We start from the raw sequence: 23,857 nt of genomic DNA, 5'->3' as shown, positions 1-23,857 counted from the left end.
AGAGAAAGGTCTTCCTTTGCCGTTGGTTCACCCTCCAATGGCCGCCACAGCCGGCGCGCTGCAGCCGGCGCACCGCGCTGATCTGAAGGCAGGAGCCAGGTACTTATCCTGGTCTCCCATGGGGTGCAGGGCCCAAGCACTTGGGCCATCCTCCACTGCACTCCCTGGCCACAGCAGAGAGCTGGCCTGGAAGAGGGGCAACCGGGACAGAATCCGGCGCCCTGACCGGGACTAGAACCTGGTGTGCTGGTGCCGCAAGGCAGAGGATTAGCCTAGTGAGCCACAGCGCCGGCCAAGAATTTTTTTTTTTAATTCACTAAGTTTGGGGCAATATTTTATGTAGAAGTTGATAACCAAAACACTCATCTTTGGAATTGGGCTTACTCTTGACTTTAAATGTATAAAGGTTTGAAAAACTGAATAATGATCTTTTCTATTCCCCTGAACTCAGTCTGATATGCTAAGGGGAAGACCAACTGCTAATTCCCTTACTAACCATCATAGTGTCTGCCTGGGAATAGAGTTCTCATCTGCTGTCGATTGGGTGATGAGTTAACTCCTTGTATCGGTCAGGACGTTCTAGGTCTGGCTGCAGCTGTCATGTAGCAGACGTGGTCCCCAGAGCCCTGTGTTAATGGCATCTGAGAGGTGGGGCTTTGGGAGACGACCAGGTCAGGAGGGCTGTGCCCCTGTGTGGGCTAACAGGTGACCACACGGGCAGCTTTGTTATAAAGCAAGTCTCCTCTGGCTCGCTTACTCTGTCTTGCTACGTGTTGCCCTCCACCGTGTCACATTCCAGCAGGAAGACCCTCACCAGATGCTGAGACGGCGCCAGTGCCAAGCGCTTGGACTTCCCAGCTTCCAGAACTGGGAGCTAAAGAAACTTCTGTTCTCACAGATCACCCAGTCTGTGTTATTCGATTATAGCAACAGAAAACAGACCAGGAGGCAGTCCTCACAGTGAGTGGATTATTTCTCACCGCAGCATGTAATTATCGTGGGTGAGCAGATGGGGCTGTGCTGATCACAGTCACTCGAGGACTCGGGCTGATGAGCGGTGCTGTTGGCCGGCTTCCCGGAGGGAAAAGAGCACTCTGGAGGGGCTCACACTTGAACTGAAGTGATCTTCCCCAGCAGCCACACACATCGCTTCTGACATTCATCAGCCAGAACCAGTGTAGGTCCCGCTCAGTTACAGAGGCGTCAGGGAATGCTGTCCAGCCGTAGGCCCACAAGTCGAGAGCCAGAATTGCACGCCTCAGAAGGCGGCCACAGCTGCGTGGGCAAGTTCAGTGTGCCACTGGGAGCTGCTGAGAGTGACCTGTGTGTCTTCAGAATCCGTAGAGCTTTCACACAGCTCTTCCTTTGCCAGTCCCCTGAGTCTGCGAGGGCCTGGGCGTCCTGTGCCACCATCGCTCCCCTGAGTCTGCGAGGGCCTGGGCACCCTGTGCCGCCATTGCTCCCCTCAGTCTGCGAGGGCCTGGGCGTCCTGTGCCACCATCGCTCCCCTGAGTCTGCGAGGGCCTGGGCGTCCTGTGCCACCATTGCTCCCCTGAGTCTGCGAGGGCCTGGGCGTCCTGTGCCACCATTGTTCAGAGCCATCAGGCAGCCGAGTTTCCGAGAGACGCCCTGCGCCAGAGCTGCTCTGCAGGCTTGGAGCAGAATTCAGAGAGGTTGCTACTCAGAAGTGGCCTCACGCGGGCCAGCCCATACTGCTGAGCAGAAAGTGTAGGTATAATGGAAAGAAAGGGGTATAAAAACAAGGAATGGTTTTGAATGAAGAGGGAAAGAAATCTTCACTCACAAGCATTATATGGGTTTGTATCCTGACTCTGCACTGTCTGTTTAAGGGAGAAAAAGAGAGTGAAATGGTGCAGGCTGGTACTGTCCCCAGGTGGGTGACGGAGACAAACGGAAGTCAGTTCCTGGAAAAGCATGTCATGCTGTGAAAAGACCTCCAGACACAGAAGATTAGAAGTAGCAGCAATGGCCGATTGACTCGAACATTCAAGTCTTTATTGGAATCATCAAATATATGCAGCAAAATAATATGTTTAATCTGTATCAATAAATGAGAGTTTTGGAAATAGATTGATAAAGACTGAAACAAGGCCGGCGCCGCAGCTCACTAGACTAATCCTCCACTTTGCGGCGCCGGCACACCGGGTTCTAGTCCCAGTCGGGGCGCCAGATTCTGTCCCGGTTGCCCCTCTTCCAGGCCAGCTCTCTGCTGTGGCCAGGGAGTGCAGTGGAGGATGGCCCAGGTGCTTGGGCCCTGCACCCCATGGGAGACCAGGAGAAGTACCTGGCTCCTGCCATCGGATCAGCGCGATGCGCCAGCCGTGGCGGCCATTGGGGGGTGAACCAACGGCAAAAGGAAGACCTTTTTCTCTGTCTCTCTCTCTCACTATCCACTCTGCCTGTAAAAAAAAAAAAAAAAAAAAAAAAGACTGAAACAAAGCACCGACAACAAAGAATACATTGGGAATTTTTAAAAACTCAATATATGTCCTAGTCTGACAAAGGTTTTTCAGAATTTAGTATGCAGTTTAGACACAATAATAGACTAGAGTTCCAATAGAGTTGGAAAATAGGCAAGAAGAAATTACCCCGAAGGCAATGCCAGGAGAAAAAGAAATGGGAAGTGGTGAAGAGGGGTGGAGAGACATCAGGAAACGGGGCAGAGGAGGCGTATCTAACGTGCGTTCCGCTGGACTTTGCGGAAGGAGAGAGGGAAGAGCAGGGCAGGGTTTGCAGTGTAATGGCAGGACCCTTTCAGAGCTGATGAAGGAAGCCCGGTTTCTGGAAGCCCAGCAAGTCTCAAGCAGGATAAGTAGACGCGTCCGGCAAAGACCTAGTAAAACTGCAAACACCCGTCGTGAAGAGAAAATCGCACACGTGGGAGAGAGGCCACGTCCCTTCAAAGACAGCACGGTTAAACTGTGCCAGCTTCGCAGGAGGAAAGAAACAAAACTGGAAGACACAGCAAGGGTATGTTCAGTGTGCTGATGGAAGGTAACTATCACCCCCAAATTTCCGTAACAGAATATCACTCAGGAATCAGAGGAAATGAGACTAATCATCGGCCAGGAACATTTGAGAGTTAATCCTCAGTGAACCCAACTGGACGAAGCGTTTCCGGCAGAAAAGTGGTGATATGTGTGGCACGTGGGAGTGCAAGAAAGGACAGAAAGCTGCTAATATGCAAAAAGAATTTTTTTCAATAGTATAAATTTTAACAGTATTGTCCTGTTTTTAAAAAAGAATTAACCCATGACAGAAATAGCAGATGTTGCAAGGCCTATAATTAAAGTGTGCTGAAGCCACTGTTTGGAGAGAGAATAAAGACATCGGTCAATTTTGACCTTCGTTGTTATAGTGAATACTAAAGTGCCTAAGGAAACACTTATGAAGGTAGAAAATCGAACTGAATAATTGTCCAGCTATCTTAAGAACAAAAGTATAGGAAAAAAACAGTCATATGGTTAAAAAGAAAAAAAAAAGGAAAAAAGATGACTGGATTATATCTAGATAACATCAATAGTAATTGTACAAGGATTCCAGATAAAAGACAAAGAACATAATAGTATAAATAGGAGTTAGACTTTTTAGGAGGCCGTCTTCTCATTGTGCCCTTACATGGTGGGGAGAGCTCATTGTATTATAATCCTGTTCATGACGGTGCCTCCCTCATGACCCAACGACCTCCCCCAAATCCTCTGTGAACCAGGGAGGGGCCGCACAGACATTCAGTCTATACCATTAGCAGAATCTCAACATATATAAATAAAACTTTGAAATATAAAGGAGAAAGGGACAAAGCAACCAAAATAGTTAAATTTTAATGTGTAACTCTCAGAAATCTATAAGAAAATGCAGCAGTAACACAATATAAATTTTAATAATACATAACTAACAAGCTTAATCTACTATACTTATTCTACCACACAGTACCCAAGAGTTAGTTCTTTAGAAGCTCACATAGACTAATAACTATGAAAATTATTCTGTACTAGACCATAAGGTTTTCTTTTCTTTCTTTCTTTCTTTCTTTTTTTTTTTTTTTTTACAGGCAGAGTGGACAGTGAGAGAGAGAGACAGAGAGAAAGGTCTTCCTTTGCCGTTGGTTCACCCTCCAATGGCCGCCACGGCCAGCGTGCTGCGGCCTGCGCACCGTGCTGATCCGATGGCAGGAGCCAGGTACTTCCTCCTGGTCTCCCATGGGGTGCAGGGCCCAAGCACTTGGGCCATCCTCTACTGCACTCCCTGGCCACAGCAGAAAGCTGGCCTGGAAGAGGGGCAACCGGGACAGAATCCGGCGCCTCGACCAGGACTAGAACCCGGTGTGCCGGCACCACTAGGCGGAGGATTAGCCTAAAATGAGCCGCAGCACCGGCTGACCATAAGGTTTTCAACACATTTCAAAAGTATGATACCCACCACACACAGAGGACAGTCTGTGTCCTCGTTATGACCACACTGCAAAACTGTGACAAAAGAAAAAAGATAAAAGACCATCTTCCTCATGTGTGAAATTTAAAAAACATATTTCTGTATCATTTGTGGTTCAAAGAAGAACTCATAATGCAAGTTAGAAAATGTTCTTTACAGGCCGGCGCCGCGGCTCACTAGGCTAATCCTCCGCCTAGTGGCGCTGGCACACCGGGTTCTAGTCCCGGTCGGGGCGCCAGATTCTGTCCCGGTTGCCCCTCTTCCAGGCCAGCCCTCTGCTGTGGCCAGGGAGTGCAGTGGAGGATGGCCCAGGTGCTTGGGCCCTGCACCCCATGGGAGACCAGGAAAAGCACCTGGCTCCTGGCTCCTGCCATCGGATCAGCGCGGTGCGCCGGCCGCAGCGCGCTGGCCGCTGCGGCCATTGGAGGGTGAACCAACGGCAAAGGAAGACCTTTCTCTCTGTCTCTCTCACTGTCCACTCTGCCTGTCAAAAAAAAAAAAAAGAAAGAAAATGTTTTTTACCTGCACTGTAATGGAAACACTATGTGACCAAGCCGTGAGATGCCAGTGAGGGAAGTTTACAGATGAGATAACCCATTAGAAAATAAGAAAGCCAGCAAAATAAGTTCCGGAAAAACAGAAGTCAGTAAGAAAGAGCGCAAGTTAATGACACACTCTCACAGTACATGTAACAGACGAGAGCAACAAAGCTCAAGCTTGGGGCTTTTGAAAGACTGAAGAATCTCTGACAGTGACTTAAAAAGTGAGAAAAAAAAGGCACAAATGAACAACATTTGGAATGAAAAAAGGGTCTATAGCTCAGGTGCTGCTGCATACATTAAAATAGTAAAATATTTTTTTGCAGGTGTATGCCAAATTTGAAAACTTGGTTAAGGCCCTGGCCTGAAGCGCCGGCATCCCATATGGGTGCCGGTTCAAGTCCCAGCTACTCCATTTCCCATCCAGCTCTCTGCTACGGCCTGGGAAAGCAGTGGAGGATGGCCAAGTGCTTGGGCCCCTGCACCCATGTCGGAGACCTGGAAGAGGCTCCTGGCTCCTGGCTTCGGATCGGCACAGCTTTGGCCATTGTCTCTCTAGGCCATTGTCTCTCTAGTGCGCGCGCGCACGTGCGCACGCTCTCTCTACCGCTCCCCTCTGTAACTCTTTCAAATAAATAAACAAACATATTTTAAAAAAAGAAAGAAAACTTGGGTTAAGTGCAAACATTCCTAAAAAATAAATACAACTTTCCTAAATTGACCCAAGAAGAGCTACTTAATCCAGAATGTTCTATGACCAGAAAATTAAATAGAAAATCTCACAAAAGCCCCAGGTCCAGAAGCTTTACTGGTGAGTTTCAGTAAAACCAATCACAAAAACAAAGAGGACAGAAAAACAGTGTTCACCGACTCTTTCTTAGACTGAGCTCACGGATGCCTGAACCTTGAGCCAGGTGCGGGCCTGCTGAAGCTGCCCTCAGAAAAACCACAGACGGGCAGGAGCCAGGGAGCGTCTTTCTCACAGTGGTGGAGACCAGAACGGTGGACTTGCGGCGAGGCCCTCCTCGGGGCTTGTGGATGGCCTTTTCTCCGTGGGTGTGTGCAGGGGAGACCCACCCTCTGGACAGGCGCTCCCAGTTCCTGCTCTCACCCGTGTGTTCTCTCCTCTTCAGGAAGGGGCACCTTCAGAGAGCCAGTGCAGTCCAGTATGACGTCAGCCTGGTGGAGACCAGCAGTGCCAGTGCCCACCGGGGTGAGTAAATCCCAGATGACGCGTTGGTCATAAAGTACTGAGGTTTCTGCCTTTGATCCTAAGAATCTGTCTGCGGAGTGTGTGCTAAGCATCTTTATTCACATAGGATACGTTTCTTGACCGCAGTATGGCAGCCCTGGCACTTTTTCTCAAAAGGAAACGATGCCGTCTCAGTATGTTGCTAGCTAGGACTGGTTTCTCGGGAGCACCTGGAGATGGTAAATGGGTGATTTACCATCAGATGCTGCCGACCAACACGGAACACGAGGGACTAGATTTACTTCTTTACACACTTCTAAAATGGACAGAATAAGTTTTCAAGCTGATGACATCAGGCAACAAAGGACTGTGACCCCTGACGTGGGAAAGAGATGAGGTGAGCAGGGAGCGCCAGGATCTCTGCCTGGATGGCGTTTCCAGACAGTGGCCCTGGGGGGTGGGTGGCAGGCAGGAGGACTCGGGCTGCGCTTGGCAGAGCTGAGAAGGTGGAGCTGAGCTCGGAAAGACTGAGGAGGCTGTAGCTCCCTGATCAGAGTTTGGGGAGAGAGCCTCTGAGAGCTTACGTTGCAGAAAGCAGCACACACGCCGGAGAAGATACTTGAGGTGAAGGAAGGGATTTCCTGAAGTGATTGGGGGGGCCAAAGTGGCTGTTTCCGCCACGACTGGACACCTCCGTGTGATGAGGTGCCGGGTGCAGGGCACAAAAGGGGACTTCCTCAGCACAGGGAGCAGTGGGCCCTGCACTGAGGGCAGCCCTGGACTGAGGGCGGCCCTGGACTGAGGGCGGGCCCTGCACTGAGGGCGGCCCTGGACTGAGGGCGGGCCCTGCACTGAGGGCGGCCCTGGACTGAGGGCGGGCCCTGCACTGAGGGCGGCCCTGGACTGAGGGCGGCCCTGCACTGAGGGCGGGCCCTGGACTGAGGGCGGGCCCTGCACTGAGGGCGGCCCTGGACTGAGGGCAGGCCCTGCACTGAGGGCGGCCCTGGACTGGCTAACACACCTTGAAAGCATGAACTGAAACAATCAAGTAGCTTCCAAATAACTGCATTTCAGATCAAGGCTCAGCATTAAATATCTCACCTTCAATAAAAAAATCACTGACTCGCGGCCGGCGCCGCGGCTCAACAGGCTAATCCTCCACCTTGCGGCGCCGGCACACCGGGTTCTAGTCCCGGTCGGGGTGCCGGATTCTGTCCCGGTTGCCCCTCTTCCAGGCCAGCTCTCTGCTGTGGCCCGGGAGTGCAGTGGAGGATGGCCCAAGTGCTTGGGCCCTGCACCCCATGGGAGACCAGGAGAAGCACCTGGCTCCTGCCATCGGATCCGCGCGGTGCGCCGGCTGCAGCGCACCAGCCGTGGCGGCCATTGGAGGGTGAACCAACGGCAAAGGAAGACCTTTCTCTCTGTCTCTCTCTCACTGTCCACTCTGCCTGTCAAAAAAATAAAATAAAATAAATTACTGACTCGCAAAGAAGCAGGGCATTTATTAAAAATGAGGAACATTTAATACATTGAAATTGACATATACGTGAGAAACAGCAAACAAGCTAAACGGTTACGAATGTATTCCGTATATCCAGTAGTTAAGGAGAAACTTGGAAGATGTTAAAAAGAATCATATTAGGGAGCTGGCATTGTGAAGCGGAATGTTAAGCGGCTGCTTGTGACACTGGCATTCCGTATCAGAGTGCAGTGCAGGTCCGGGCTGCTGTGCGTCTCATCTGTCTCCCTGCGAGTGCACCTGAGAAAGCGGCGCATGATGGCTCAACTGCTTGGGTCCCAGCAACAGACATGGGAGAGCTGACTGAAGTTGCAGGCTCCTGGCTCCCACCTGACCCAGCCCTGCGTGTCGCAGCCATCTGAGGTGTGAACCAGTGGGTAGAAGATAGCCCTCTGTCCATCTCTCCCTCTCTCTGTCATTCTGCCTTTAAAACAAATAAATCTTTCTGAAAGCTAGAATGTGAGACAAAAACCCTGAACAACATTAATGCCAGATTACACAATGTAGAAAGGATAGGTGAGCTTGAAGATAGGAAATACAGAAGCACAAAAAAAGGTAATGAGAAAGCATCCGTGTGCCGCACAGCGACTTACGGTGCAGAGCACTGGGTCAGCGAGTTCGTGAAGGGAGAAGGGAGCGGAAAGGACAGGAAGAATTTCTGAAGGAATAATAGCCCAAATATTTCCAGATTTAGTAAAATTGGTCAGCCTGCAGATACAAGAAATGCAGTAAAGACCACGCAGAGAAGTATGAAGGAACCAGCATCATGGCACCTCCTTGGCGAACTGCGAAAAGCCGGTACCAAGCTCCTCTGGGCAGCCAGATAGAAACGCGCTGCCTAGGGAGACAGGGACGGCAGCAGGCCTCTTCTTGAACAGTGCACGCCCACGGAGTGGCCTCCTCCCACAGTACATGCCCATGGAGCGGCCTCCTCCTCCCACAGTCCACGCCCACGGAGTGGCCTCCTCCTCGCACAGTCCACGCCCATGGAGCGGCCTCCTCCCACAGTACACGCCCATGGAGCACAGTGGCGCCCATCGTGTATTCTAAAAATTAGTGCGAATTCTTTTTTTTTTTTTTTTTGACAGGCAGAGTGGACAGTGAGAGAGAGACAGAGAGAAAGGTCTTCCTTTGCCGTTGGTTCACCCTCCAATGGCTGCCGTGGCCAGCGTGCTGCTGCCGGCGCACCGTGCTGATCCGAAGCCAGGAGCCAGGTGCTTCTCCTGGTCTCCCATGGGGTGCAGGGCCCAAGCACTTGGGCCATCCTCCACTGCACTCCCTGGCCACAGCAGAGAGCTAGCCTGGAAGAGGGGCAACTGGGACAGAATCCGGCGCCCCGACCGGGACTAGAACCCGGTGTGCCGGCATCGCAAGGCAGAGGATTAGCTTAGTGAGCCGCGGCGCCGGCCTGTGAATTCTCTACCTAAGAAAAAACATCTCTCAAAAACAAAGCAAAATAGGCAAATCAGTCTTGAAAAAGAAGAACAAAGTTGAGAACTCGCATTTCCTGATTTCTAAACTTCCGTGAACCTGTAGAAACCAAGATGGTGCAGTCCTGGCATAGAGACACAGATCAGTGGAACAGAACTGAGAGTTTGAAAGGCAGCTCTCACAATCTTACAGATTGTTTTTAGTGCCGAGACAACCCAGTGGCAAAATGGCAGACTTTTTCAACAAATAGTTCTAGAAAAACTGGATATATATTTGCAAAAGAATGTATTTAAACTCCTACCCCCTACAATATATAAAAATTCACTCAAAATGGATGAAAGACCTAAATGTAATAGCTAAAGCCGTTTAGGTCTTAATAGAAAAAATAATAGGTATAAATCTTCATGACCTTGCATTTGGCAAAGGATTCTTGATTCTAAAAGAACAAGCAACCGAAGAGGGGGAATAGATCAACCGAATTCATCAACATTTTAAAAATACTTTTGTGTTTCAAAGGATATCATCAAGAAAATGAAAAGAAAAAACATAGAATGGGAGAAAAAAATGTTCAAATTATACACTATGATAAAGGACTTGAATCAAAAATGTATGCAGAAAACTTACAGTTTAGTGCTAAAAAGACAAATATAGAGACTCTAAAGCTTTTATTCCAGAGGAGAGACAGAGAGATTGTCCATGCACTGGTTCATTCCCCAAATGTCCACACAGCTAGAAATGGGTCACACCAAAGCTGGCAGCCAGGAGGGGGCAGGGACCCAGTCACTTGAGCCATCACTGCTGCTCCCAGGAGCTGTACCAGCAGGAAGCCAGAGTAAGCTGTTGGGGCTGGGTATCGAACCCAGGTCCTCTGATGTGGGATGTGGGTATCTTTATCTGAATCTTAACTGCTAGGCCAAAGACTCGCCCCAAATAACCCAGTTTTAAAGTAGGTAAGAGGTCTGAAGAGACAGTTTTCCAAAGATGTGCCAGTAACCAACAAGCATATGGAAGGATTCCATCAGGAAAGTGAAGATCAGACCACAGTGAGGCGCCACTTCCTGCACACGTGGGTGTAAGAACAGCACAGTGGCCAGAGGTAGAGAAGTCAGAACCCACAGGGTGGCAGCTGGGATGGTGCAGACCCTGGGAGAACAGTCCGGCAGTTCCACAGAGGTGATGCACAGAATTTGTATACAATCCCGCAAGTGCCAGTCCTGAGAGTGTACCCAGGAGAACTGGAAACTGTCCACGCAGCCATGTGTCCATGCGTGGTCCGGCAGCATCGTGTCTGACAGCCAGCATGCTGTCCATGAGAAACGTAAGTGCCGTGGTGCTGCTGTGGGGCGTGAGTCAGCAGGAGACAGACGCCAAGCAGGACAGGGACAGGCCTGGAAAGCAGCGTGGGGGAGTGAGAGGAGCCAGTCACCAAGAACACGAGGTCCCCGGCTCCCTGCGCACGAAGTGCCCAGGCTGGGCCGTCTGGAGACATGGCAGCTGGGGCGGGGGGGAGCTTTTTGGGAATTAAAATATTCTAAAGTTGATTACACAACTCTGAATATACTAAAAGCCATTGAACTGTACACTTTAAATGGGTGAATTGTATGGTGTGTGACTTATCATCGCAACTAAGCTACAAAAATAACTCAGTAACTAGAAAAAAATGGGCAAAATAGGCATTTTTCAGGCATAAAAATGTAAAGTTAAGTGACTTTATCATCACCAGAACTGCACTAAATAAACGCGAAAGGAATTCCTTCGAACAAGATGGCGAAGATTCCAGATGGAAATACGGATTTACGTCAGGGAGTAAAAAACATCCGCAAAGGAACCACACAGGTAAATATGAGTTTTTAATTTAAATGTAACAGTGTAGAGTGTGGCTTACCACATGTGTGAAAGCAGAACATCTAACAGATGGCAAAGTTGGGAGGGGAGGGATGGAGATGAGCCGCGGCTGTCACTTGAAAGGAAAAGGTAAGTCAGAGATGGATGCTGAGAATCCAGACGCAGCCTCCGTGGTCTACAGTCTCCAGTTAAAAGGAATAGATTGTAAAACTGGATAAAAATACCTGCCATGGGGCCAGCACTGTGGCGTAGTGGGTTAAGCCACAGCCTGCAACACTGGCATCCCCCGTAGGCCCTGGTTTGTGTCCTGGCTGCTCCACTTTCGATCCGGCTCCCTGCTCGGTGCACCTGGGAAAGCAGTGGAAGTTGGTCCAAGTGCCTCAGCCCTGCCACCCTTGTGGGGGACCCAGTGGAGCTCCAGGCTCCTGGATTCAGCCTGGCCCAAGTCTGGCTATTGCAGCCATGTGGGGGAGTGAACCAGATGGAGGATTGTTCTCTCCAGCCCCCAACCCCCTGCCCCATAATTCAGCCTTTCAGATAAGCAAATCTTTAAAAAGGAAGCAATATACGCCACCTCTAGGAGTTATACTTTAACATAAAGACACAAATAGGTTAAAAGTAAGAGGATGAATGACGATACACATGCATACTGATGCCAAGAAAGCCGGGTAGCTGGCTGACAGCAGACGAAGGCAATGTCCTGGCTCAGAGTGTTATTAAAGGGCAAAGGCTGTCGTGCCATGGTGGGACTGGCTTATCCAGAAGCCGTAACAGTAGTAAACGTTCGTGCACTGTGATGTTATTTTGTGTTTCCAGATGTTTGGTCAAACACGGATGGTGCTGTGAGTGCTCCTGGATGAAACTGAAATTTAAATGGGTGGATTAGGAGAAAGGCAGACCCGTCTCCACAGTGCAGGAGCCCCATTCCCTTAAGGAAATGAGTAAAACCAAAGGCTGACCTTCCCCAAGCAAGAAGAATCTCCCACAGAGCGCCGTCTCACTTCCTGCACAGCACCTCGCCCCTGGTCCCCCAGGCTGCTCGTGGACCTGAATGCAGCTCTCCTGAGGCTCCCTCCAGCCTCCTCCATCAGATTTGGGACCCCTGAAGCCTGTGGACCACAAGAGTCCATTCCATTAAATAAATCTCTCTTTGTATATGAATACATCCTACTGGTTCCGCTCCGGAGAGTTTTGAGTGACACAAATGCACCTAAGTAACAGAGCTTTGAGCTGCATAAAGCAACCCTGGAAGAACTGCAAGAAGAAATGGGCAGATCCCTACGACCATCAGAGGCAGCGGTGACTGTCTGAACAGCTGGTAAAAGAGGCAGAGAAAATCAATGAAGATACACTAAATTTTAACAACACTCTCCACCAGCTTGACCTAGCTAGCATAGCACTCCAGCCAACAACAGGATGTACCCTTCCCAGGTGCGCATGGAGATTTATCATGATAAACCGCATTCTGGTAGACATGACCCCAGGAAACCTAAGAAGATTCAAGTCATACAGAAAAGGCTCTCTGACCACAAAGGAATTAAATAAGAAACAATAACAGAAACATCTCTGGGAAATCCTGAAATATTTGGAAATAAAATAGCACACTTCTAAAGAACCCAGGAGTCTAAAAGGAAGCCAAGGCGGGTTGGGCAGAGTGCAGTGTGGTGGCGCAGGAGTTAAGACACTGCTTGTGACCCCAGCATCCCAGCTTCTGATCCAGCTTCTGCTGGTGCACATCAGAAGATGGCCCAAGGGCTTGGGTTCCTGGCACCCAGTAGGGAGACCTGGCTTGAGATCTAGGCTCCTAGCTTTGGCCTGGCCCAGCCCTACCTGTTGAGGGCGTTTGGGGAGTGAACCAGCAGATGGAAATCACTCACTTTCTGTTTCTTTCTCTGTCTGCCTTTCAAATAAAATGAAAATAAATAAAAAATGTGTAAAGAATAAGATGGAATTCCTACCAATACTACCAATATTAAAAGGATAATAGTGCAGGGTTTGAACAACCTAGATGAAATAGGCAAATTCTTTGAGAAATAAAACTCCCAAATCTCTCACAGAAACAGGGAACTTGAATACTCCTGTAATAATTTAATTTGGATGTGTTTACATCTTTTCGGAGTTGATGGATAGAGGACCTATATGAAAAAGTCAATTGTATTCCTATATAGAAGTAACAACTGATGTGGAAATTTTAAGAACAATATCATTTACAATAGCATCATGAACTATTAAGAACATAGCGATATAGCTTAAGAGAAATGGGGAAAACCTATGCAGTGAAAACTATAAAACAAAACAATGTCGAGAGAAATTAAATGAAGGCCTTCATAAACAGACGCATACTGTGTTCAAGGCTTTGGAAGATCCAGTATTGTTAAGATGTCAGTTTTCTTCAAATTGACCTGTAGACCTGATGCCACCCCAGTGAAATCCCAGCAGGTGGTGGTGTAGAGGCTGACAGGGTGAGTCTAAAATTCCTACAGAAATACAAAGGACCCAGAATGGCAAAAATTTTGAAAAAGAACAAAGCTGTCTGCTTTCTCAGCGTAGTATAAAACTGCAATAATCAACCCAGTGAGATACTGGCCTCAAGGTAGAAATAAGTCTCGAAATAGACCCATGATTGATTTTGGACAAAGGTGCCAGGGCGATTTAGCAGGAAAAGGAGTCTTTTCAACAGAAGATGCTGGGACAGTTGGATACCCACACTACTCAAAAGGGAAATGCAAATGAAAACAACAGCGAGGTACCACTTCATCCCTTTAGATGGTGGCTGTATTAAAAAGAAGAAGAAACAGGGAGGACACGGAGAATTTGGGATGCTTGTGCTTTGCTGGTGGGAATATAAACTAATGTAGCTGCTTTAAGAAAGCAATAAGGCAGGGCCGGCATTGTGGCACAGTGAGTAAAGCCACAGCCTGCAACACCGGCATCCCACAGGGGCACTGGTTCGAGTTCCAGCTGCTCCACTTCTGATCCATCTCTCTGCCCACGGCCTGGGAAAAGCAGAAGATGGTACAAGTGCTGGGCTCCTGCTATCCACATGGGTGACCTGAAGGAGGCGCCTGGCTTCAGTCTGGCCCAGCCCCAGCTGTTGCAGCCATCAGGAGTAGACCAGCTAGGGAAAGCTTGTCCTTGCTTAGTTGCTCACTTGCTCTAATTCTGACTTTCAAATAAATAATCTTAAAAAATCAATATGGCAAGTTTTCAGAAAAATTAAGCATAGAATTACTATAACTCTGCCTTTCAAATAAACGTTTTTAAAAATGAAAGCAGAGACTTGAACATATATTTTCACGCACACACTCATAGCACTATTTACAATCACAGAAGGGTGGAAGCAACCCAGTGTTCATCAATGGATTTAAAAAAAAAGTACTATATACTTAGAATGGAATTTAGCCGTAAGAAGGAATGAAATTCTGACGCTTGCTACAAAACGGACGAACACTGAAGAGATCATGCTAAGTGAAGTAAGCCAGACACAAGAGTCAGTGTGTGACTGCACGTCTGTGAGGGACCCAGAGCAGTCAAATGCAGACACACAAAGGGACTGCAGAGAGGAACGGGGACTTCCTGGTTCAGGAGCAGAGTTTCGGTTTGGGACACAGACCAGGCCTGGAGATGGTGGTAACGGTAGGGACCGTGTGGATGTACTTACCGCCACTGACATGTGCGCTGGAAGGGGGCTGCGATGATACACTCTGTCCCGAGTACCTCGCAAAGTCTGTGGGGATGCACATCTTTTTATTTTTTAAATGTTTTTGAATGTCATTTATAATTTTTTTCAACTTTTATTTAATAAATATAAATTTCCAAAGTACAATTTAGTGGCTTTTCCTCCCATAACCTCCCTCCCACCCGCAACCATCCCATCTCCCGCTCCCTCTCCCATCCCATTCTTCATCAAGATTCATTTTCAATTCTCTTTATATACAGATCAACCTAGTATATATAAGTAAAGATTTCAACAGATTGTACCCACACAAAGTATAGAGTACTGTTCGAATAGTTTTACCATTAATTTGCATAGTACAACACATTAAGGACAGAGGTCCTACATGGGGAGCAGGTGCACAGTGACTCTCATTGTTGATTTAACAATTGACACTCTTATTTATGGCATCAGCAATCACCCTAGGCTCTTGTCATGAGCTGCCAAGGCTGTGGAAGCCTCTTGAGTTCACCAATTCCAATCTTATTTAGACAAGGCCAGAGTCAGAGTGGAAGTTCTCTCCTCCCTTCAGAGAAAGGTACCTCCTTCTTGGATGGCTGCTCTTTTCGCTGGGATCTCACTCACAGAGATCTTTCATTTAGGTCATTTTTTTGTTTGTTTTGCTACAGTGTCTTTGCTTTCCATGCCTGTGAAACTCTCATGGGGTTTTTAGCCAGATCTGAATGCCTTAAGGGCTGATTCTGAGGCCAGAGTGCTGTTTAGGGCATTTGCAATGCACATCCTTTGATGCCATTTCTCCAAAAGCCTCTTGAAAGCCTCCAGTACATCTCACTGTAGGTGAACCAAACTGAATGCTGCTGACCAAAACTTGACAAAGTGTTTTCAAACTTAAGTATGAAATTGCTGTTTTTTTAACGTAGGGAAGAATAGCTAAAAAGTGGCTAAGGTGAGTATTGGGTTCCACTCAGCCAAGCAGATGTCTTTGTAAGTCAGACAACCTCAGTAACCCAAAGCAGTAACAGAAGGAAAGCAAAGGCAATGCCTTTTCCCACAGGTGACACCATCTGTGTGGTGAAAATCAAGTTGAAGGCTCACATGAGGGCTGATTAGAGAGGGGCCTGCACACTGTTCACTCATGTCTATCACATTAAGTTTGTTCTATCATAAAGCTTACTAGGACCACCAAGAGCATCCTGCTGCTACCACAGACCTCGCTCAGCGGCCTTGAAGGGTTTGTCACATCGCTTTCTTGTGGGCCCTGCAATGCAAACCTCCCAAACCTCCTTACCGTGCTTCTTGAGGGAATCTACAGCCTCAAGTCCTAGTGTACATTCACATTGTTACACATCACCCACAATCCACAAATGCCCCAATGCCTCACTCTCCAGTATCACTCTCCAAATGACCTAACCCCGTCACACGCCCAGGCACTGTGCTTTATGTACTTCAGCCCGTCCACATCTTAGAGGCTGTGTGAGGCAGGTGTCATGTTTTCTCTACACGGAGCAGCGGCCTAGCAGGGTTGAGATGGAGATCGTACATCTGCAAGGTTGCAGAGCGAGGACGTGAACCTGGTGAGTACGGCTCTGAGATCCATGTTTCCTCACTGCATGTTGAGTCTACAGATACAGCTGACAGCCCACGCTGGCTACAGCAGCAGCTTCTGTTGCTACAGTGAATGCTCCACTTAGCTGCAGGCTTTCTCAGTCCTTGCATTTCTTTAAGATTTTCTTGTGGCTTGCTACCACCTGCAGTTGCAGTTAGTGTGGCTCCAGCACACTCCAGCTCCCCTACCTCATTTCAGAATCTCAGGGGCATCAGGCAGCAGTGAGGGAAGGCGGGGTGGGCAGCTTACACCAAGTGACCCCTCAGTGAGCACTCGGGGCAGGGGCGAGAAACTGGCTCTCCTCACTTCTCATCCCACAGACAGAAGGTTGGGTACGTATACGTGAGACAAGTAGGTGTGCGCGTGAGAAACACTGAGAAGGAGAAAACCTCTCAGTTCCTCATTTTCCATAGGTCATGGAGAACACTAAGTAAATGTCAGCCAAACCATTGCTTTTATTTCACAGCAGAATAGGAAGCACCATAAGGTAATGAGACTGAACACGCACTCCTTCCTCCCCTAAAGGAGACTCCGCAGAGGCGATCACGCCACAGACCTGGGCTGCTGGCAGCAAGGTGAGCATCTGTAGCGCCCGTTGCTCTGTGGTACCTGTAACGGGATGACGCGGGTACTGTGTGGAAGCCACAGTGGCATGGCGTGCTTTTCCCCAGCGAGCTAGCATGCTGCTGCCATCAGGAACAGGCCTTGTTTTGCATGTGTACCCTTCTGCAGGACCGCTGGATCAAGCGGTAACCATGAACCTGCTATAAAGATCGCCATTTCCTCGCGGGCGCCGCGGCTCACTAGGCTAATCCTCCGCCTAGCGGTGCCGGCACACCGGGTTCTAGTCCCGGTTAGGGCGCCAGATTCTGTCCTGGTTGCCCCTCTTCCAGGCCAACTCTCTGCTGTGGCCAGGGAGTGCAGTGGAGGATGGCCCAAGTGCTTGGGCCCTGCACCCCATGGGAGACCAGGAGAAGCACCTGGCTCCTGGCTCCTGCCATCGGATCAGCACGGTGCGCCGGCTGCAGTGCGGCGGCCATTGGAGGGTGAACCAACGGCAAAGGAAGACCTTTCTCTCTGTCTCTCTCTCTCACTCTCCACTCTGCCTGTCAAAAAAAAAAAAAAAATTAAAAAATAAAATAAAATAAAAATAGAGAAAAAAAAAAAAGATCGCCATTTCCTACGGCACCTGCCCCCAGGGAGTGCACAGTGCCACGGTCTCTCCGTAGCCGTGCCAGCATGCATCCCATCCTGCTCTCCCTGTAACAGCCATGTGAATGCAAGTCAAGCGGTGCCTCGCTCTGATTCTGAGTTCCAAGTCCCCTCTGCTTCATGAGGGTGGACATCAGCATGTCTCCTTTAGAGACTTGTGTGTTCAGGACCCTTGCCATTTTTCAGACAGGAGTCTTTGTTTTAGTTCTGTATGTACTCTGGACATTGAATCTTACTTTTAAGATTTATTTTTATTTACTTGAAAGAGTCACAAAGAGAGGTAGAGCTAAAGAGAGAGGTCTTCCATCCACTGGTTCACTCCCAAATGAGCACAATGGCCAGAGCTGGGCCGATCCAAAGCCAGGAGCCAGGAGCCGGGAGCTGCTTCCGGGCCTCCCACGGCGGGTGCAGGCGCCCAAGGACTGGGGCCATCTTCTGCTTTCCCAGGCCATAGCAGGGTGCTGGTTTGGAAGAGGAGCAGCTGGGACTCCAACCGGCACCCATATGGGATGCCAGCACTGCAGGCCAGGGTTTTAACCCACTGCGCCAAGGCACAAGCCCCTGGACATTAAATCTTTACCAAATACACACATCCCAACTATTTCCTCCCATTCTGGGGACTGCCTTTTTTCCCTGTTGATAGTATCCTTGCAAGCACAAACTTTTAAAATGCTACAGAAGTCCAGTGTATCTACTTTTTGTTGTTGTCTGTGAATTTGGGGTCAACTCCAAGAAATCCGGGAAGTTCCTCCTTGTTCCCTAAGAGCTTTCTAGTTTCAGCACTTACATGTGGGTCTTTGATGCCTTTTGAGTTCATCTTGGGTGAGGTGGCAGGTCAGCCTCCACCTTCACTCTTCCTCACTGGACACTCTGGACGGGTTTGTCCACGTCATCGGACTGCCTGACACGGTTTATTCTCGGGCTGTAAGCGGAGTCTTCAGTAAGTCATGGGAAACGCACAGCAGGAGAAAACGGTGTGCCCTTTCAGTTATCTTTCAATTCCATCTTTCCCACACCCTTTCTGAGGCATCTCATCAGTGTCAGAATCGTAACGCCTGCTTCCTGCTGCGTGGTACTAAGTGCTCGCTTGTTCAAGACTGACTTTGCTATCTGGGAATCCCCTGCAGTTCCATGTGGATGCTGGGGATATCTACTTCTGGGGGAAAAAAAAGCACTGAGATTTTTATAGGGATTATGTTGATTGATTGCTTTGGGTAATGCTGACATCTTAACAATATTGTTTCCAACCCATCAACATGGGTCATCTGTCTGTTTTCTTTCAGAACTGTTTTGTGGTGTTCATTGTACAAGCTTCTCACCTCGTGGTTAAGTCAATTCCTAAGTGTTTTCACTTTTTATTCTACTGCAAATGGAATTCTCATGATTGCCTTTTCAGGTTGCTCATTCACTAGTGTATAGAAACACAGCTAATGTCTGTGTTGACTTTGTATCTCACTGAATGCATGTATCAGCCCTAACAGTGTGTGGTGCGCACGCATGCATGTTTGTAATTTCCCAAACTTTCTACTTGTAAGACCGTTTCACCTTCTCCAGCTAGGATAGCTGCAACTCCCAGTGCCATGTCAGAGCTGAAAATGGGCATCTATCTCTTGCTTCTGATCTTGGGGGATCCCTGTGTCACCACTGAGGGTAAGTGCTGGCTGTGGGACTCTGGTTTTTGGCTTTTATATTGAGGTAGTTTCCTTCCATTCCTAGTTCACTGAGTGTTTTCAGTCACAAAAGGGCACTGAGTTTTGTCACAGGTTTTTACTTCAGTGAGGCGACTGTGAGATTCACTCCGTTAACGAGGTGTGTGTACTGACGGGCTTTCAGGTTCAGGGTTCACCCTCGCATCGGTCCCACGTGGATGTGTGTGCACTCCCTGTATGCTGTGGGTTCCCTTTGCTAGTATTTTATTGAGGAATTTCACATAAGCCCTCTCATCTCATCTACTGGAGATCTATTCCAAGCCCCCTAGTGGATGCTTGAAGCCATGGCGTCACACTCTGAGGTTTACAGGCCCACTGGGGGATTTACAACAGTGCTGCCCACACTGTGGTAAAAGGCCCCAGGTCACTCCTCCTGCGCCCAGGGCCGTTGCTAACGAAGGTTCTCTGTATAGAAGCACTGCAACACTGGAGCAGCTAGCAGGCCAGTGGCCAGCAAGTAGGTGGGGTACACGTGGTAGATGCAGCCCGGAAATGGTGGAAAGGGGTGACTCACCTCCTGAGAGAGCGCCACAAGATTTCACCCCACTACCCAGAACACCATTTCTGGGATGTTTCCATTTAATACTTTCAGATCACAGGTAACTGAAAACAGAAAGCAGTTCCCTGCAGCTGGGGTTTTGCTGGCATTTCCATGCCTGGCTCTGGTATCAGGGTAATGCTGGACACAGAATGAACCGGGCAGCGTCCTTTGTCTTCCAGTTTTTAGAAAGTTGGAGAACTGGTGTTTCTTCTTCATCTGGTACACTTCATGACTGAAGCCCTCGGGTCCAGGGCTTTTCCTTGTGGCGATTTCTGATTACAGGTCCAGGAGCTACCTTTGTGCCTGCAGATCTACTCAGATCTGTTTCTGTGTGGGTCAGCCTTGGTGGGGAACGCATTCCATACAGGCTGTCCAGTTGTTCATACTGTTGTCTATACTTCGTTTTTGTAGTATCAGCAGCATTGTTACCATTTTCATCTCTTACTAACTTAAACCTTTTCTTAAGTCTCTCTGGATATAGGATTTTTCATCATCTTAACCAATTTGCTTTCCTTTACTGTTTTTTTTTGTTGTTGTTGTTCTGTATGTTGTAATCTTTATTATTTCCTTCTTTCCACTAGCTTTTGGGCTTGGTTTATTCATCTTCTCATTCTGTAAGTTGCAGGCTAGTTTGTTGATCTGTTTTTTAATGTGAGCATTTATAGCTAAATTTTGCCTTCAGCAATGTTTTTGGTACACACCATTCTTCTAATTTCCCTTCTCATTCCTTCCTTGTGTAAGCATGTAATGTTTAATTTCAACAGATTTATACATTTTCCTTTTATTACAGAAGTTAACTATATCCTAAGAGTTTTGCACTATTCCTTGTATCTCATGTTCTACTGAAAAAAAATTTTAAGGCCTATTTATTTAATTTGCAAGGAAGTGTTAAAGAGGGAGAGACAGTAAGAGATCTTCCAACTGCTGGTTCACTCACCCGTCACAATGGTCAGGGCTGGGCTAGGCCGGTTCAAGCCTCCCACCTGGGTGGCAGACCCAGGCACATTAGTGGGGAGCTGCATTGAAGTGAAGAATCCAGGACTTGAACCAGTGCCCATGTGGGGTGCTGGCATCACAGGCGGTAGCTTAACCTGCTAGGCCACAATGTTGGCCCCTGGAGTGCATTCTCATCCAGCATGCCAGGCACTGTCCCAGTGTTTGTAGATTGGCTCTGTGCCAGGCCAGTGACTTCTTTGAGCTTAGGAAGCCAACCAGGGTGAAAGCTGAAGGTCTAAGCTCTTTTCTGAGCAGCTGTCTCCCCTGGGAAGGCATGCAGCATTGAGTCCCCCATGTACGAGTATATGGCTGCTTTTCCATGTCCTGGCTTCCCAGAGTCTCACCCTAGCTGCTCCTTTGGGCTTTGGTTGGTCTGATTTATAACTTCACCTGTGATGTCTTAGCCCAACTGTGGATCCATGTAGCTTTCACAAGCAGCCCACACTTCCTGTAGGTACCCACAAGAAATCAGAAAACACAGGCTGCACACTGTGCAAACAAGGTCTCCTCAGCTTCCTGCAGGCTCAGGTTTCTGCAGCTTCAACAGTAAGACTGCACTAGAGAGCAGGCGCAGCACCCAGGCGGTCCTCATGCTGTGATGTCTGTTCTCAACTCGGCCTTCCCTGGGTGGCCACACCTGGTGTTCCTGCATCCTGACCACTGGAGCCACCTCCGACGGCTGCTGCTCCCTGTGTCCCGTGTCTCTGGTGAAGGCGAGCCGGAAGCTTCCTGTGTCCAGTCCACCATCTTGCTGATGTCACTCGGGCCATCTCTGCCCGACTCCTGACCTGCAGCTCTGTTTACAAAGGACGGAGATGGGGACTGAGTTTGCTCAGTCAGAACTGGAAATAACAAAACAGCGGCCTTGAAATTCTCAGCCTGGCCACTGACACTTAAATACCACGAATGAATCTTTTCAGCTCCTCCTGAATGAGCGTGCTGCCCCCGCGTTGGCTGCAAGGTGAGGACAGTCACTGAGGATCCCGTGCAAGACCTGCAGGGAAAGTGCTTCATCGACTCCCGGTGCCACTGTGCCCTCTGCTGATGCCAGGTCTCTGTCGTCTTCACCCAAGGGAACTGCCTTGCAGGTGCCTGGCCCTTGTCCCCTTCTGATCGTAAGATAACTGCCTGGTAACACGCTACTCACATGGAACGGTCACTAATCCTGTTCATTAACAAGGATGTTATCGCTGACAGTGTTGTTAGAATGAATTGGCTTAATGAAAATCCTAACTGAAAATCAAATCCGTCATCTAAAATCTTATGATTTCCCATCACAAGGATTGGGAATCGTCTGTTTCCATTACATCTGAATTTATGGCAGTGCTAATGGGCCAAGCTGGGTGGGTATAAAATGACAAAAGTACATTTGTTTTGTCTTGAAAATACCTGCAGATTGCACAGAACATTCTCAGGTTTCCAAAAGCTTATTCCCATCACGATCCTTGGCGTGTTCATTTTGCTCTCTCTGCAGCGTACGCCAGCAGCCAGTCTTTGTACTCTGGGCTCCTACGCTGAGATGATACAGGAAAACCGAGAAAACTGTTCCAGGAACCAACCTATGAGACCTCCCCCACCTGTCACCCCATTGCGCTGCAGGGTGTTATGGGGTCTTCTCTTCAAAGGATTCATGGAAAATGCAAGCTATGAGAAAACTAGACAAGCAGTTTTTTTGCACCAGAATAAACTACTTCTAGTTGCATTTTCCAAGAGCTCTCTGAAGTGCTCTGCTGTTTCCTCTTCCTTAGATTTCTGTTGTCAGTAAAAGCTTTCACGCTTGGGTCAAGGGACTGAAAACAGAGTTGTCTCCTTGATGCTGCCTTTTGCAAAGGCAACTATGGGCCCAGGAGTCATCATGCTTCGACAGTGTATGGAGGAAAGCTGTGCTGTCTGGGCTGAGCAGCCGCCACTCCCCTGAGCTGTCCACATGATCCTTTTCTGAGTCTCACAAGTGCGTGCGGTGGCTGCTTCACTGGGCCAGCGCTGGGCCCTCCCAGCCAGCACTTGAGTCTGCAGCCAGACGGCCAGCTCCTAGCATGGCTGCGAAAGTAGACCCAGCGCAATGTCAAACTCTGGGAGCAGCAACTGAACGTTTCATAACTGTTTCCAGAAGTACTTGTTCATATTTTCAGCTTTAAAAATCCCTTTTTCTCCACTGCTCAGCCAACTCTGGTTAATATCAGGGACAAGAACAGTTTTCAAAACCTTTGCCCTATGTTTGATTTTGGGGTGCTAGCTACTGGATAATGCATGCCATGCCATTGCCCAATGATGACTACAACCACAGGTGAACATTCTGCACGCAAACTGTTTTGGACTTTCCTCGGAATTGATATTTAGAATAATCATAAAGGAATGCTAAGCTTTTAAACACACATACACACACACATATATGTGTGGTAAAAATTGGGAGGAAAGTGACCTAACAGCAGTGAACTCTGACTTGACCTATCTTGCAGGGTTTCCCTGGGCCACAGCAGCAGTGCTGCACACACTGTGCTACAGAGAATACGCCAGCAGGAGGCTACCCTGCAGGCGAGACCTAGAATCCAAAGAGCAGCATGACAAGACAGATGACGACTCCTGTCCTCTAACGCCGTCCAGAGAAGCCGCACAGGCCTGGGATCCTTCCGGGGCCCTCCTCCTCCGGGGACAGGGACTGCTCTGCATGGCCCGAGGTGGCTCACTACCAGGTCCACACTCCAAGTGACAGGATGCAGAAAGGGGCAAAAAAGCAGGCCACCCATCCACTCCCTTGCTTTCCTCCGTCCAGGACCCAGTCCCACCCCCAGGGAGCCCAGGAAATGCGCTGTGTTCTGGGAGGGCCCACCACTGTGCGAAAGGCAGAGAACGGGCGCTGTGGGGCAGTGGGTTAAGCCGCAGCCTGCAGCGCCGACATCTCATCCTCCAGCGGTCCGGCCCCCGCACCCACATGGGAGACCCAGAGGAAGCGCCTGACCCAGCCTTGGTCGCTGGAACCATTTGGGGAATGAACTTGCAGATGGAAACCTCTCTCCTCTATCTTTAGATCTTTCAAATAAATAAAAATAAAAATTTAAGAAATCAAACTTGTGATCATTCTACTGGGAACAGGACAGTGAGGAGTGATCAACACCCACGACTGTAGGCTTTTACTGCA

General features: G+C 48.8%; 1 protein-coding gene across 17 annotated transcripts in view; it reads left to right on the top strand.

The window, feature by feature from the left end:
- Nucleotides 1–23,781, top strand: part of NRG4 (neuregulin 4) — a 155,584-nt gene extending 131,803 nt beyond the window's left edge. For 4 of the 17 annotated variants that reach the window (XM_070054624.1, XM_070054627.1, XM_070054628.1 and 1 more), the window contains 3 exons: nt 6,125–6,204; nt 16,786–16,835; nt 18,756–23,781. In XM_070054624.1, coding sequence (XP_069910725.1) covers nt 6,125–6,204; nt 16,786–16,835; nt 18,756–18,884 — 259 coding nt within the window. In that variant the 3' untranslated portion in view covers nt 18,885–23,781. The other 13 variants (XR_011381091.1, XR_011381092.1, XR_011381085.1 and 10 more) reach the window with 12 other exon arrangements.
- The last annotated feature ends 76 nt before the right edge of the window (nt 23,782–23,857 follow it).

This window comes from Oryctolagus cuniculus, chromosome 12 (genome assembly GCF_964237555.1).
Source record: "Oryctolagus cuniculus chromosome 12, mOryCun1.1, whole genome shotgun sequence".
Taxonomy (NCBI): Eukaryota; Metazoa; Chordata; class Mammalia; order Lagomorpha; family Leporidae; genus Oryctolagus; species Oryctolagus cuniculus.
This window is presented reverse-complemented; position numbering and strand designations above follow the sequence as displayed.